This window comes from Photinus pyralis, unplaced genomic scaffold (genome assembly GCF_008802855.1).
Source record: "Photinus pyralis isolate 1611_PpyrPB1 unplaced genomic scaffold, Ppyr1.3 Ppyr1.4_LG1, whole genome shotgun sequence".
Classification (NCBI taxonomy): Eukaryota; Metazoa; Arthropoda; class Insecta; order Coleoptera; family Lampyridae; genus Photinus; species Photinus pyralis.
This window is the reverse complement of record NW_022170249.1, coordinates 26,775,417-26,789,325: the sequence shown is the minus strand read 5'-3', so window position 1 is coordinate 26,789,325 and position 13,909 is coordinate 26,775,417. Positions and strand designations below refer to the sequence as shown.

At 36.6% G+C, this 13,909-nt stretch overlaps 1 protein-coding gene and 1 pseudogene across 1 annotated transcript; one reads left to right on the top strand and one right to left on the bottom strand.

The window, feature by feature from the left end:
- Positions 1-6,497: 6,497 nt before the first annotated feature.
- LOC116159132 lies at positions 6,498-6,974 on the top strand. Its single transcript, XM_031472063.1, has 3 exons — positions 6,498-6,665; positions 6,717-6,797; positions 6,853-6,974. Exons 1-3 carry the CDS (start codon positions 6,539-6,541, stop codon positions 6,972-6,974), a joined length of 330 nt encoding a protein of 109 aa, XP_031327923.1. The 5' UTR covers positions 6,498-6,538.
- Positions 6,975-8,548: 1,574 nt separating this feature from the next.
- Positions 8,549-13,179, bottom strand: LOC116159125 (annotated as a pseudogene).
- Positions 13,180-13,909: the final 730 nt, after the last annotated feature.

Here is a 13,909-nt window from a genome sequence, read left to right as displayed (position 1 = left end):
AACAAGATCTATCTGCCTTGAGAGAAAAGAGAGAGTCAGAGGTATGGTCCAAATTGGTTGTCGATGACGGCTTGTTACCTTCAAAGAGACTTAGACTGGACAGAGTTACTAGAGATAAGAAAACTTGTTACAAGCGATTATTTTATGAAATAATAGGTAGATACACTGGTTGGGCAGATTGAACATAGATTTTCTAACATGGAACAACTTAAATTCTTCTCTTTACTCAACGGTGAACACTTTGCACGGTATGCGAAAGATTTCCCGGAAAATTCCTTTAATACACTATTTAATAATTTTGGAAAATATTTTAATGGACTACGCTTAAAAAATGAACTATCCTACTTATATTCATCGCCTGAATATGGTAATAAACAAGTGTTTGAGTTGTACAAGGAATTGCGAACTATGGGACTGCATGAAGCTCTACCAGAAGTTGCAAAACTATGTGAATTATTCCTAACCATCCCTGCCACTAGTGCTTCAGCGGAGAGAACATTTTCAGCTTTACGCCGAATACACACGTCTCAGCGGAATACACAAGGAAGAACCTCGAGAAGCTCACAAACCTTTCTAAACTGCAAAATATAAAACAAAATAGGTCTAGTTTCGAACAAACGCAAAGAAAACGTGCCAAAAATAGTGACAGTGCCATTACCTTTTATCCACAAGAAAACGACGACGACGAAGATTTTACTGAAGATGTAAATGTAACTGAGAATGTAACGCACTCGGAAACCGAACATATTAAAAATTTAGTTACTAATTATGTAAAACAGAGTTGCCATAATTTGGATGAAGATAGAGCAAAAGAAACGAATTTATTGTTACTTTAACTTCTAGTCACGGCTTGAATTCTACTGCTGAAATAAAGTGCGCCTTTTGCAACACATGCTCAAGAGTAACTTCCGCCCAAGGAAGGTATGGAAAGAAATGGGTATTACCAAATTTCAACAAAAATGTGGGAACACATTTTACATCCAAACCAAAGCAAAAAAAACTAAACACAATACTTTGGATTCGTTCCTCAATATGGAAAATACAATAGAGATTTTGCCCACCTTAGTTAGTACCAGTAATTCGACCAATACAAATGTTTCCCCTTCGGTTTCTCTTCGAGCCTCTCCATCAGCTGGGAATGAAATTCGACGAGATAGTCTATCATTGAATAATAAGATACATATAATAGAAAACAGAGTATTGCAACCATCAATTAGAAACCTCCAAGTTCCAAATTCATCACGTGCGAAAAGTGTACTATGCGCAGAAGAAGACTTAGAAGTTCAAAATACATCGCAACTACAACTACGACATGTTTCCAATCTAAATGGAAAGATGAAATTTATTCAAGAACACAGCGCAAGAATTAGGTCAACAGAGAATTGCTATAATGAACATCAAAGAAAAATAACAGATTTTTATCCTTTAATAGGTAACATAAACAGTATTTTAAAAGATGATCACAAAAGCATCATCCAAAATACTTTTGAAAAAAAATTTGGTACAAAAAACAGCAAAAAAGAAATATTAGAGATGCTGATAGAGTCGAGCATAAAAAATAGTGACCTTGAAAAGCACGGAAATAGATTCAACGAACCTATCAAGTTGTTGGGCATCTTTTCATTAATGGTGGAAGACTGTTGTATGAGACGTTACATGCAAATATGAAAAATGCTCTTCCATCAGTATCTACCATTTATCGTAGTATAGACGATGAAAATAAAATAAGAGAGGGTTTACCTAGATTTCAAGAACTGAAGCGGTTCCTCTTCAAGAGAGGGTATCCTCTTAGTGTGTGGGTCAGTGAAGACCAAAACACACTTGTTAAAAAAGTCGAATACGATCCATTCACCAACAAAATGGTAGGTTTTGTTATTCCTTTTGAACCAAATGGATTTCCATAACAAAAAAATACGAGGTAAATTCTGTTAGAGATATAGAAGAAGCATTTCATACAGCAGCAATTGCTTCCAACGCATATGTGATAATGGCTCAACCAATGGTGCAAAATTTTAGAAGTGAACCATGGCACCACCTCAGGGAACCTGCTAATTATCAATTCTTAAAATATAATTAACTATTATTAATTGTGCTCACTAGAGTACATAATTGTGTTTTAAAACTTAGAACAAAAAAAGTAAATGATTTGATAAATTTGGTACCAAGAAGTATTCATTTGTGTTTATCCGTGGACTTCGAATACGGTCGAGCGTGCCAAGCTGAAACTGGCTCGTATTTTCCTACAAGTGTGGACTTCCGCGGGGAGTAGAGGGGTGGGAGGAGCGAAACCGAAGTAGCGTTTTATACGTACAACTTGAGCCATCAGAAGTTTGGCTCATAAGCACAATTGTATAATGTGTACGGTATTGTCGGTGTTACTATACTTTGCGCCGTTTTCCTTGTTTCAGTCTTGATAAGTCAAACAATTTTTTTTACTTCTGTATAAGATTACACTTCCCGGATTAATTGTTATTGTTACGTAAAATACACAAATTAAAAAATCATTTAAATAAATCTTTTTCCATGCATTCTCTGGAAGATAGATTTTAAATAAAGCAATTAAGCAGGCCGTTACCGGACTTAAATATTGTTAGAAAACGAAATGTGTCTGAATCTTCTTTAAGAGGACACGACAATAGCAATAAATCCGAAAATAAAGGAGTAGGTATTCAGAGAATTAATAAATTTCAGTACTTGTTTAGATAAAGATTTGAATAGTTATTTGTAGTACAACTATTGTTGAAAATGATACTTCGGCCTCATTAATAAAACTGCAAATAAAATGTTGTTATTGTTTATAGATCGGACTAAACGCCATGGAAACGGATAGTACAAATCGTGAAAAAAGTAACACTTTCCATACGATTTTTTGTCAAAAAAAATCCGCTAATTCTCATCTAAAACAACACAAAATGAATTACTTGAATGCATACTTGAATTATACTTATGAAACAAGTCTCCAAAGAAACTAAAGGGGCTAGATTTGTTTCCGTCACTTGCATTATAAATATTCGAATTATACTCAAAATCTAAATAACTGGAATAATATGAAAACAAAAATTTGTAACTATTAAAATAATGGGGAGGGGGACACAATTTGGCACTACCTTCTACGCAGCTTACGAGCCGCCACTGCTGTCAAGGGGCAGTTATGTGGAAATGTGAATACGATCATTAAGAGTCTTCTGTACCCACTGCACCCAATGTAAATTTCCATAAGAGCGCCCGCCATAAAAACTCTATTTGTTTTTCCAAAAACAATTTTTTTTAAGAACTATTTTATAAATTTAGACCTTTATCTACAAAATGTTCGGACTATTTTTTTTTTAAGTTTATAGCAACTGAATACCGATTGTTTAAAGATTAGATGTTTCGCACCGATTATTGCGCTAATCTGTTTTATTTTTTTACTCTCGATCAAGACGATTTATGGAAAAAGTAAACCGACAGTTTTTTAGATAAGTTACTTCTAAACATGGACCCAAAAAATGAAATCATAATTTCTGTAAATAAAGTCTGTATCTTGGCGGGCGTTAAATCAACAATTTGAGTGAAACAAGTGGCGCCACTGCACAGTGTCGGTGGGAACTAACTAAGGACCAAGACAGGAGTTGACAAAGCAAGAATATTATCTTATCTCTTGCAGCTATAATCATCTATACACTATAATGTAAAAAAGTTGCGCTTAGGTAAAGAAGACTCTTAAATGGGCCCCTCTAGGTATATGAAGAAGATTGTATTAATCATCTTTGATATCCTCGCTATAGTTTTCACAATAATCTACGACCTGTATATAAATTAATTAACTAACATTGATTGAAATAAGTATAACATTACCATAGCTGTCGGAAAAGAAATGACCGTTGTACGCCCTCGGCTACACCCCAACTCGTCTCTTTATGCAGTGAAACCCCTATAAATAATTCCTGAAACTCTAGGCATGAAAACTTTCTTATACAGGGTGTTCATGCAATAATAACTATTTTTTTTCTCAATAATTCAAAAAGAATTAATCAATTGATTGAGTGCCGATAATACAGGGTGTGCATCCTCGGGTGATTTTAAGGAGAAAATTTATATCTGCAGATGCCCTAAACCTGTTTTTGAGCTACGGGGTGTTAAAATTTTAAGAAAAATCACTTACATATTTTTATGAAATTTTGTACACCTTTTCATCAATAAGGAGCCTTTTTTGACGTAAAATATTTTTTAAAATTTTCGCCAGTGACGTTCGAATGGGGTTTGAACTGACCATTTTATTTAATAAGTTTAGTTCCTCCTTAAAATCACCCGAGGATTGACACCCTGTATTATCGGCACTCAATTAACACCTTGTATATTCATTACCACCGTAAAGGTAATAACGATATAACCGTACTTATTTTTGTTTATTCCGAATTCCATTGTTATACATGGACACAAACCCCTTAAAGTAATAATTCTAATTAGATCGCGATTTTTTATGATACTCCATATTGTGTTAATACGTCCGTCCGCGCGGTCGCTGCTAGATCTTTATCTTAAGGGCTAAGTCAATTTTTTTATGTACCATAATTTTACACCTTTGCTGTTTATTAACGATCCTCGAGATATATAATCATTAATTTATAATTTCGTATTGTCTGTTTGTCTGTCTGTTGTCTGTCTGCCTATCCGTGTGCATGATAACTTTGTTTAGAACCGTCGGATCACTTTGAAAATTGGTACGCATGTTCTTAAGGATATAAGAAAGGTCGGTATTTTTCAGTTACGTAGACTAACGGGTCAAAAAGGTACAGCCCAAAAACCTCCAAAAAGTAAGGTTCTTTTTTATCATTCTTCTTACAAAGAACATATGAATGCCCGGTTTTCTTAAACCTCAAGCAACTATGCAGACGAATTTAAAAAACTCATAACTGCACAATTTTTTTATTTGTCGAGATATTTGAATGAAACCTTGTATATAGGCACGTAATTGAGAAGTAATTTTTAAATGCAAAATTACAGCACGTATGACAGACAGATAAATATATATTTTCTCATTAACAACACTATTCATTTACATGGCAACATACATTATTTATTTTCTAAATTGCATAACACCAACACTCCCTCTCAATTTAAGCATAGAATTATCTACAACTTCTAGAACGTCAAATAATGCATGGATAAACAAATTATACAAAGCTAACCTCTCTCTCTCTCTCAAACAGTAGGTATAACAAATATTGAAAAATATACTAAACTATCCCTATTCCGGTTCTACAATTTGAGAACAATACGCAATCAGCGGTTTCGTAAGTATATCCGCTAGCTGATGTTTAGTGTCAATATAGGTTACAGTCACTAACCCATCGTTAGCAAGATTTCTAATAAAATTATATTTCACGTCAACATGTTTCAGTCGTTTCGTGAGGCTTGTGCAAGATTGATTGTCTTCATAAATTTTGAAATACGTTGGAGATGAATGCATATCCATCAGTAGTTGTGACAACCACAATCCTTCTGGAGCTGCTTCCGATAAAGCAATGTATTCTGCCTCTGTTGATGAGACTGCAACAGTACTTTGCTTTCTTGTACACCAATTGACTGTCCCTCCATAAAATTTGAATAAAATCCCGTTGTTGATTTGCGATCTGTCGTATCGTCTGCCTAATTTGGAGTCTGCATAACCTTCAAGTTGTTCATCAATATTCCTGGGAAATAGTAGCTTATAATCAGTTGTTCCTTTAATATATCGTAGAATTCTTTTCAATGCATTCCAAAGCTCATCTGTACTACAGCTTTGATATCTGCTACAAATAGGTATTTAGTGATGCACTGAGATCTGGCCGTGTAGAAAGCATAGCATACACAAGCATACATAAGACAACCGATCAATTCGCGCACTGGTTTTGTTTGAGTGCTTTTGGAATTTTCATTTTTGAATCCCTTGATCATCGGTGTCTTTACTGGATTACAGTTTATCATGTCGAAACGAGCTAGAAGATTGCAAAGGTAATTTTTCTGGCTAAGATAAACACCATCCTCCGTAAAACTTATGTCAATACCTAGAAAACATGTAACGTTACCCGTTCCGTATTCAGTTGTATCTTGTATCAGATTTTTGTGCTTTGACATTCTATACGCTAAGAATATGTTGTGCATGCGCAGTGCTAACTTTCTTATTTGTGAACGGATTGTTTTGGTTAAATTGCTGAAAACGAATTTGGCTGGAGTAACTAATCAAAGACTGTTAATGTGGAAACGCGCTTTTTGTACATCGTTTACGATTACTTTTTGAACTAGTTTAGTGTTGTCTTTGTAGCGACATACGATAAAGGCCTTCAAAAATTAGAATTAGCATTGCTGCTATCAGATGTAGAATCTGAAGATGAATCAATAAAAAAGTCATTTGAAAAGGGATTCTTCTGAGGAGGATTCTTGCGTCAGTAGAAAAAAGAAGACATTGAGAACCATTTATGAAAGCGACGAGGACAGAGATGAGGACAGTTCAGAATCTTTAAATAAATCGCGTCGTCTACTTCCCTTTCCAAACAAACCTCAGTTACCTGTAGTAATGCATGTTGAAGAGCAGTGCAGCAACACAGTGCAATATACCGAACCAGCTCAGCGTCAACTAAGCGTGATACGACATGTTGAAAAGCAGCATACCACTCCTATGCAATATACTGAACAAATCACACGTAAAGCTTTTATATGCTATAATAAATTAACATTAACAAGTATAATTTTAGCTGCTACTGCAACATGTGTTTCGGACGATTCGGAAGGGTCAGGTGTTTACACACCTCGATCTTCGCAGTATGAATCTGATGGTAAGTAATAATCGACAGTTAATTTAATAAATTTTGATTTTAGTTGCCATTTCAGACATGAACAAAAAACTGAACATTATTCTGCATAAATTAAATAAAATCGAAAATCAATTACAATTATTAGAACAAAACCAACAAGCAAATCCATCACTGGTTCCTTCCAAAATTTTCCGTTAAGCAGTATCACCAATTTAGAACATTTTGAGGAGAGGCGAAATGAAACGTATTTAAAAAAAAAAGGTAATAGTACATTATATATCAAGGTAGAGAAGTCCAGTATTATTCTCCGATTATTCAGTTGCTGCTGTGCCTATTAAGTGGCTATTTAACTCAAGAATCCCGTGCTTTTGGCCCTCAACTGGTGCGTCTAAGTTATTTAAAGAAGATGTGGATGCTCAAGTCACCTGGAAGCTGTTTTCTGTTAACAGAATTTTTGGAAGTTTCTTGTTATATTTGTTTTTTTTTGTATTTATATTTGACCCAAATTTGTAGCATCTTATAGCACTGCTCGGATGCAAGCAAAAGAAGCTGAAAATACTTCTAATCTCGAATCAGAAAGTGAGTCGAAACAAAAGCAAACATTCAATTGTAAAACCACTTCCATCAATTAATTTTGTAACTAATATTATTCAACCACCACATTCAACAACTGATGGTGAGTTAACAAATGTTCCGAATAGCAGTTTTGCTCAAGCAGCAATGCCAACCATTGAAACCTCGCCAGAAATTCAAACATATCGCACTTTATCGTCTGCTGATGATACCATATTATATATATATATATATATAATTGCATGTGGGACCACATTATATATATATATATATATAATTGCATGTGGGACCACATTATATATATATATATATTATATATATATATAGATAAAAAAATTTACATTAGTAGACGCGAAAATGTTTTATACTTCAAATCTTGAAGTGTATGTTGGTAAACAGCCCAATGGTCCTTATGCTGCTGACAATAGTGGAAAGTCTGTCGTTGAATGGCACCTATTGCGAAAATCGGAAGGAACATTACCTGGAAAAGACGCCCGATATTAACTGGAGTTGAGTCAACAGCCAGATCTTTTGATACCTTCTTAAGGCGCGTATTCACCAAAAAATTCGGCGCGAACCGTTCGCAAGTAGTTCGTAAAATAGGCATCGACGTGTTTGCGAGCAGCTTACGAACACGTAGTGACGGGCTTTGGTTAGTTCGCCGGAAGTTACACGTAATGTCCACACTGAAAACAATTTTAACTAAAGCGCATGTTCTCCAACGGTTCGTGAAAAGTTCCGATTTATCTACAAGTTTGTGCATTGTCATTTGTCAATTCAGTCACCACCAGTGTTCAACGCGTCGTTATTAATACGTTGACAGTTATGGAGTGGAGTGAGGAAAAAGTGATCGAGCTTATTGAAAAATATCGGGAGAAGCCCGTTCTGTGGAATGTTAAATTAAGTGTGTACCGCAATAAAATAAAGACAAATGATGATTGGGTTGCGTTAGCAGCTGAAATTAATGTGCCGCGTGACGAAATAGAACGAAAAATGAAAACTTTATTAGCACAATTTCGTCGTGTATGGCAGAAAGTACAGAAGATGGTAAAATCGGGAATGGGTACTGATGAAATTGATACAAGAGTATGGTTTGCATACAAAGCTTTTGCGTTTCTCAACGACTGAAATGAACCAAAAGCAACAATGGATACAATGGGACAGGTAAGTAAATACAGAACCATATCGTTTTCATTTATTTAGGCAAGCATATTTTGCCACGGTACAGCACCCTCATTAGAAAAATATTCTGAGTATTCATCTCTAACTTCTTGGGCGGTAACTGCCGATTTTCTAGCAACCCTTCGCAGAGGTAAAAGAGACGTTAAGTCTGCAGAGTGTTGCCTCCATTCGCCCTCAATCGTCCGATTGTCATCTTCAAAGTCAAAAGATCCGGGTGGAGCGTATACGTTGCGCGATGATGGACTTTTTTTAAGAAAGTTGTGTAAAAACACGCATGCCAAAGTCACAATTTTTGCCTTTTCAGGTTCTAACAGCATTGGTTTTCGCAACACTCGAAAAACTACTGATAATATACCGAATGCATTTTCTACGATCCTCCGCGCTCTGCTTGATCGATAATTAAAGATTCGCTTTTGTGATCCCTCTTCATGATTGCCAGGATAGGGTTTCATTATGTGTTCTTGTAACGGAAAGGCGTCGTCAGCTACATAAACGAAAGGCACAGCTGTGTTCCGGTTTGGCAGTGCACTACTTGATGGAAGATTGAGTTCCCCTGTACTTAATTTAGAATAAAAGTTTGAATTTCTGAACACTCTCCATCTGAAATCCTACCCTGGCATCCAACATCAACATATAAGAACGAATAGTCGCTATCCACCACGGCCATCAAAACAATGCTGAATGTCCCTTTATAATTGTGGTCTGTTCCGGTTTTAATAGGGGCTTGTACAACAACGTGTTTGCCGTCAATTGCTCCCACACATTGTGGAAAATTCCATCTTTTTTTAAAGCCATCCGCAACCTTTTGCCACGATTCGATCGAATTAGGCACCTGCAACAACATGGTATTAAATAAATGTCGTATGTAGGGGAGACCGGGGACAATTGTAACAATTTTTAAATAATCAAGTTCCATTTTGTAGGTGTTCATGAAAATTATCTGAACTCTTGGTGGTGCATTAGGACATGTTTCCTGTATGTGTCGGCGAAGTAGGGGCTATATTTGGATAATCTGTTAAAAAAAATGATATTGTATCTATATAGCTGTCACATGTTACATTTGTACCGCGTCTGGGGACAAATGTAACGAACCTGGGGACAATTGTGACAACTTAATTTACGTTGAAATAAAACCCATCGAATTACTTTTCGTTTTTAATTTTTGAAATAACATAAATGCATTTCTGTAATTTAACAAAAAAATAACAATAAAGTAATTAAAATTCTCAAACACTTAGGTAAATAGGTAGATATTAATCTCTGCAGTTGATGCAGTAGAAGAAAAAGCTATCCTCTTCATCTCTACAGTCCGAATGGCACCAGCTCTTGCAGGACTGACACTGTATCCACTCCTCACCACGCTTGTCATTGGAGTAGGGCTTTAGGCAATACAGACATACTGCGTCGTCCTCATCCGATGAACTAGAAACTACACTTTTTTTCTTATACACCTTTCTCTTTACTTTCTCAGCGTTCTTTTTTCGAAGTTTGGATGCCTCTTCCTCAAGTGCCATCTTCTCAGGTGTTTCAGTTAGTATTGCCGTTGATCTCTTTTTCCTTATAACTTTTTTCTTGAGATTTAATGGAACCTTTGGAAAGGGCCGAATTGTTTCCAATAATTCTTTGGAATTGTTTAATGCGTCTATTTGGTGAGTATCTATTTTCGTTGGTGTTTTATTGCCAATGATGTGATCAGATTCTCGTGATGTTGATGGAATAGGGTCAGTTTGAACTAATTGGGGGATCTCTGCTGCGTTGTATAGGTTGGTGGTTAAAGGGGTGTCAGTCGGTAGAGAGGGTGAAAACTCGTAGTCTTGAAACACATCTCTATTAAAAGGAAATATTCCCGACACTTTGAATCCACTAAGGATGTTAGTTGGCGTAGTAGCTTTTGGTAATGCTTCGGCGACAAGTCCTGGTAAGTCATATATCCCCATGGTCTGTCCGGGATGATTTTTCATCCAAGCGTCCATAGCACTGTTCATATATGTTTTTAGTGGACCATATACACTTCGATCTAAGGGCTGTAATTTATGCGAAGTGTGAGGCGGAAATGACAGAAGAACGATTCCGTTGTCTCTGCAGAAGTCGATAGTTTTTAGCCCTAAATGTGATCTATGATTGTCGAGAAGCAGGAGGATTTTATTTTCTTGTGAAGGTTTACTATATTTGGCAAAATGTTTTATATAGGTGAAGAATGTGTCTGTGTCCATCCAGCCAGAACCATTGGCTTCTCCGATTGAACCAGTTGGAGCCCCGGTCATGAAAAATGGTTTGAATCTCTTCCTAGGGAATATAAACATGGGAGGAATAGCGTTGCCTATAGCATTTACAGCTACACAAAGGGTAACTAACGTTCCCCTTTCACCAGAAGTTACCGCCCCGACTTGCTTAGTGCCCTTAGTTGAAACAATTTTACTCGGTTTTTGCACTGTGGTAACCCCCGTCTCATCTACATTGTATATGTTGGCGGCTTCAAAATGATATTTATCCATAACTTTAGATAAATTATCAAAGAATTTTGTAACGTTGACTCTGTTAAAGTTCACGGCCCTAGCGTGACTTGTGGCCTCTGGCACTCTAATTGACAATGTTGGATTTCTGTTCATAAAGTTGGAGAACCAATCTCTAGATCCCATTTTGGTAACGTGCCATTGCTCGGGAACTGTAACAGATTTCCTAATGGCAAATTCGTATACAAGAGAACGAACATCAGTTGGCGTAAGTCCAAAATATAAGTCAGAAGAATTCCGTATGTAATCACAAAATATATGTTCGTCTTCTGGAGATAGTATCCTATTATGTGAATTGTAACCAACTCTAGGTTGTTCAATACCATTTTTAATTTTCTGTATGTATCGGTGTACAGTTACATGACAGATTTGAAGTTGTCTTGCGGCTTCTCTTACGGAGATGCTTTTTTCCAAGACTAGGGAAGCTGCTTGTTGCAATTGTGTGCTGGAAGACCCCCTTTCTGTTTTCCTAATCCTGGACCGTGGCATACTCTGCAAGCATGGTTGCTAAGTAACCGATACCAAGCGCCAAAGATGGAAGGGGACAATTGTAACACGTTACAAACGTCCCCCAACTTGTTGTTACAATTGTCCCCAAAATGCATTTTTCTTAAATTATTAATTTAAACCAAGAATCAATTTCAGTATGAAATTAATAGCGTGTGGAGTGAATGACACAATATCTAACCAACGTGCAGGTAAGATTTGAACGTAATCAAGCAACATTTAGTCACCTAATATACAAAAGGATTGAGTAGGTAATAGTTTACTTACGGTTCACAAATACACAACACTTCACGCGGTGACGATTGTAACGCAACTAACGGATTCAAACTCCTGTGGCAAATGGCATCCATTGTGACCTTCCTACAGATGCAAGCGCGCGAGTTTGAAATTACTGTGGGCGAAGATATTGCCGCTGTTACAATTGTACCATGTTACAATTGTCCCCGGTCTCCCCTAATGTATCTCTTTTATAGGACAACAACGAAAGAGAAGTAAGTGAAGAAGAGGAAGGAGGAGATGATGACATATCTCAAATCGAACATCTGGATGAAAGCCATCAACCCGACAACCAACATGTCGAACAAGATTCTGCCCCCGTAGAAACTCAAAACATACGTGACACGTTCCCTCCACCTGCCAAACGTATAAGGAAAGTGGCCAGCAAACAAAAAGATAGTCGCCTTGAAGAAGCATATGGAGTCATGTCTATGCTATCTGCAAAGCGAACTGCTTCACGCGATTAGTGCGCACTGTTCGGTGAACAATTAGCATGTAAATTAAAAAAATTAGACGATCGCAATATACTTATACTTATGCATAAAATTAATACACTAGTTTTTGAAACAGAAATGAGGATCTCACGGCCAAGTAATATTTCAATCTTTAATAAATACTCAAAGTGCAGATCTCATGACACAGCCATATCATTATATGCAACCATCCCCTTCATATTCACTACATGATGGTAGTTCTCCGATTTCATGTACACCTAACACCAGTGATGTCTCCAAATCTTTCCGCACCGTCACGAGCATCAACTTCCAGTTGCGGCCTGGAAGATAAACAACGCGAAGATGTTTATTCGATACAATAATATATCATTTAATTACCCCATTTGATTTTTGTATGTTTATTTTTCTTTCTTTTGAATAAATACTTTATGTTTTTCTTACCTGTAGGTGTTCACTAAGCGCTGTTATAAGAGCTTGACAAACTTCTGGCACTATTTTGGAAATAATCTGCTTTGATATTTTAAATAAGTACATCAGACTGACATACGAGTCTCCTGTAGCCAAGTATCTTAGTGTTATTGCCAATCTTTCTTGTGCCGATATAGCTTTTCTGTAATTTGTGTCACGTTTGGATATTTGCGGTCCTACAAGGCGTAGTAAATATTCAAAATCGGTAGAAGACATGCGGCAAAAGTTTCTAAATCCACTCCCATCTTCAAGTTTTAACTCCGCTAGGAGATTGGCACCGCCATATATTTTCCTGTTTTGGAAAAGACGCCTCTGCCAGTATCGTCTACGTGCGTACTTTCGGCTTAATTGATGAATAACAACGTAGGCAGCAGCTGCCAATAACAGATCATCGTCATTTTGCTCTTGTAATATAACGACATCGTTAATTTAATGTACTGTACTTTAAAATATTTCGTATATGCACTTAAAACTCATAAACAAGCGTTTTACAACTGCGCGAGCAAGTGGTATGTTTGAACGTCCTCACCAAACTATATGTTCGTCGCTATTTTGTTTGAAGTTACCGACACTCGACGGAAAACTAGCGAACCTGTTCGCGAATAGCTCGCAAATTAAAATATACGCGAACCGTTCGTGGTCTGTATACGAACAGCTTGCGAACTGTTTACGAACACCTTGCTATCTAATCTCGAACAACGTCTACATCGACACGCGAACGCGTTTACTACTGCTCGCGAGTAGCTCGCCGTTTTGGTGAATACGCGCCTTTAGACGTACGTCATTTAACTTTTTCTTACCGTAAAATATACGGATTTGAACGGAGAATGAGTTAGTCTTAGTTTAGTAGTATCGTTATCCTTCACACAACCGTAGTATTTTTAAATTTAGCAATTAGTAGGTTTTAAAGTAAATCTCCGGAAGTTCGAATTATTTTAACTAATTGACATTATTTACATTCTTTTCGAGTGCTATCGTAATAATTATTTTGTACATTATGGCGGTGGTGCAAAAAGTGAAAGAACTTAAAGCAAACAATGAATTAAATTTTGAAAAACGTTTGGAACTGACAGAAAGTGGTCGGCCGTTGCCCGATATGAAAATTAAACAAACTAGCAAAGATAAAAATAAAGACGTTCATCGCAATTTTCGCAGATCT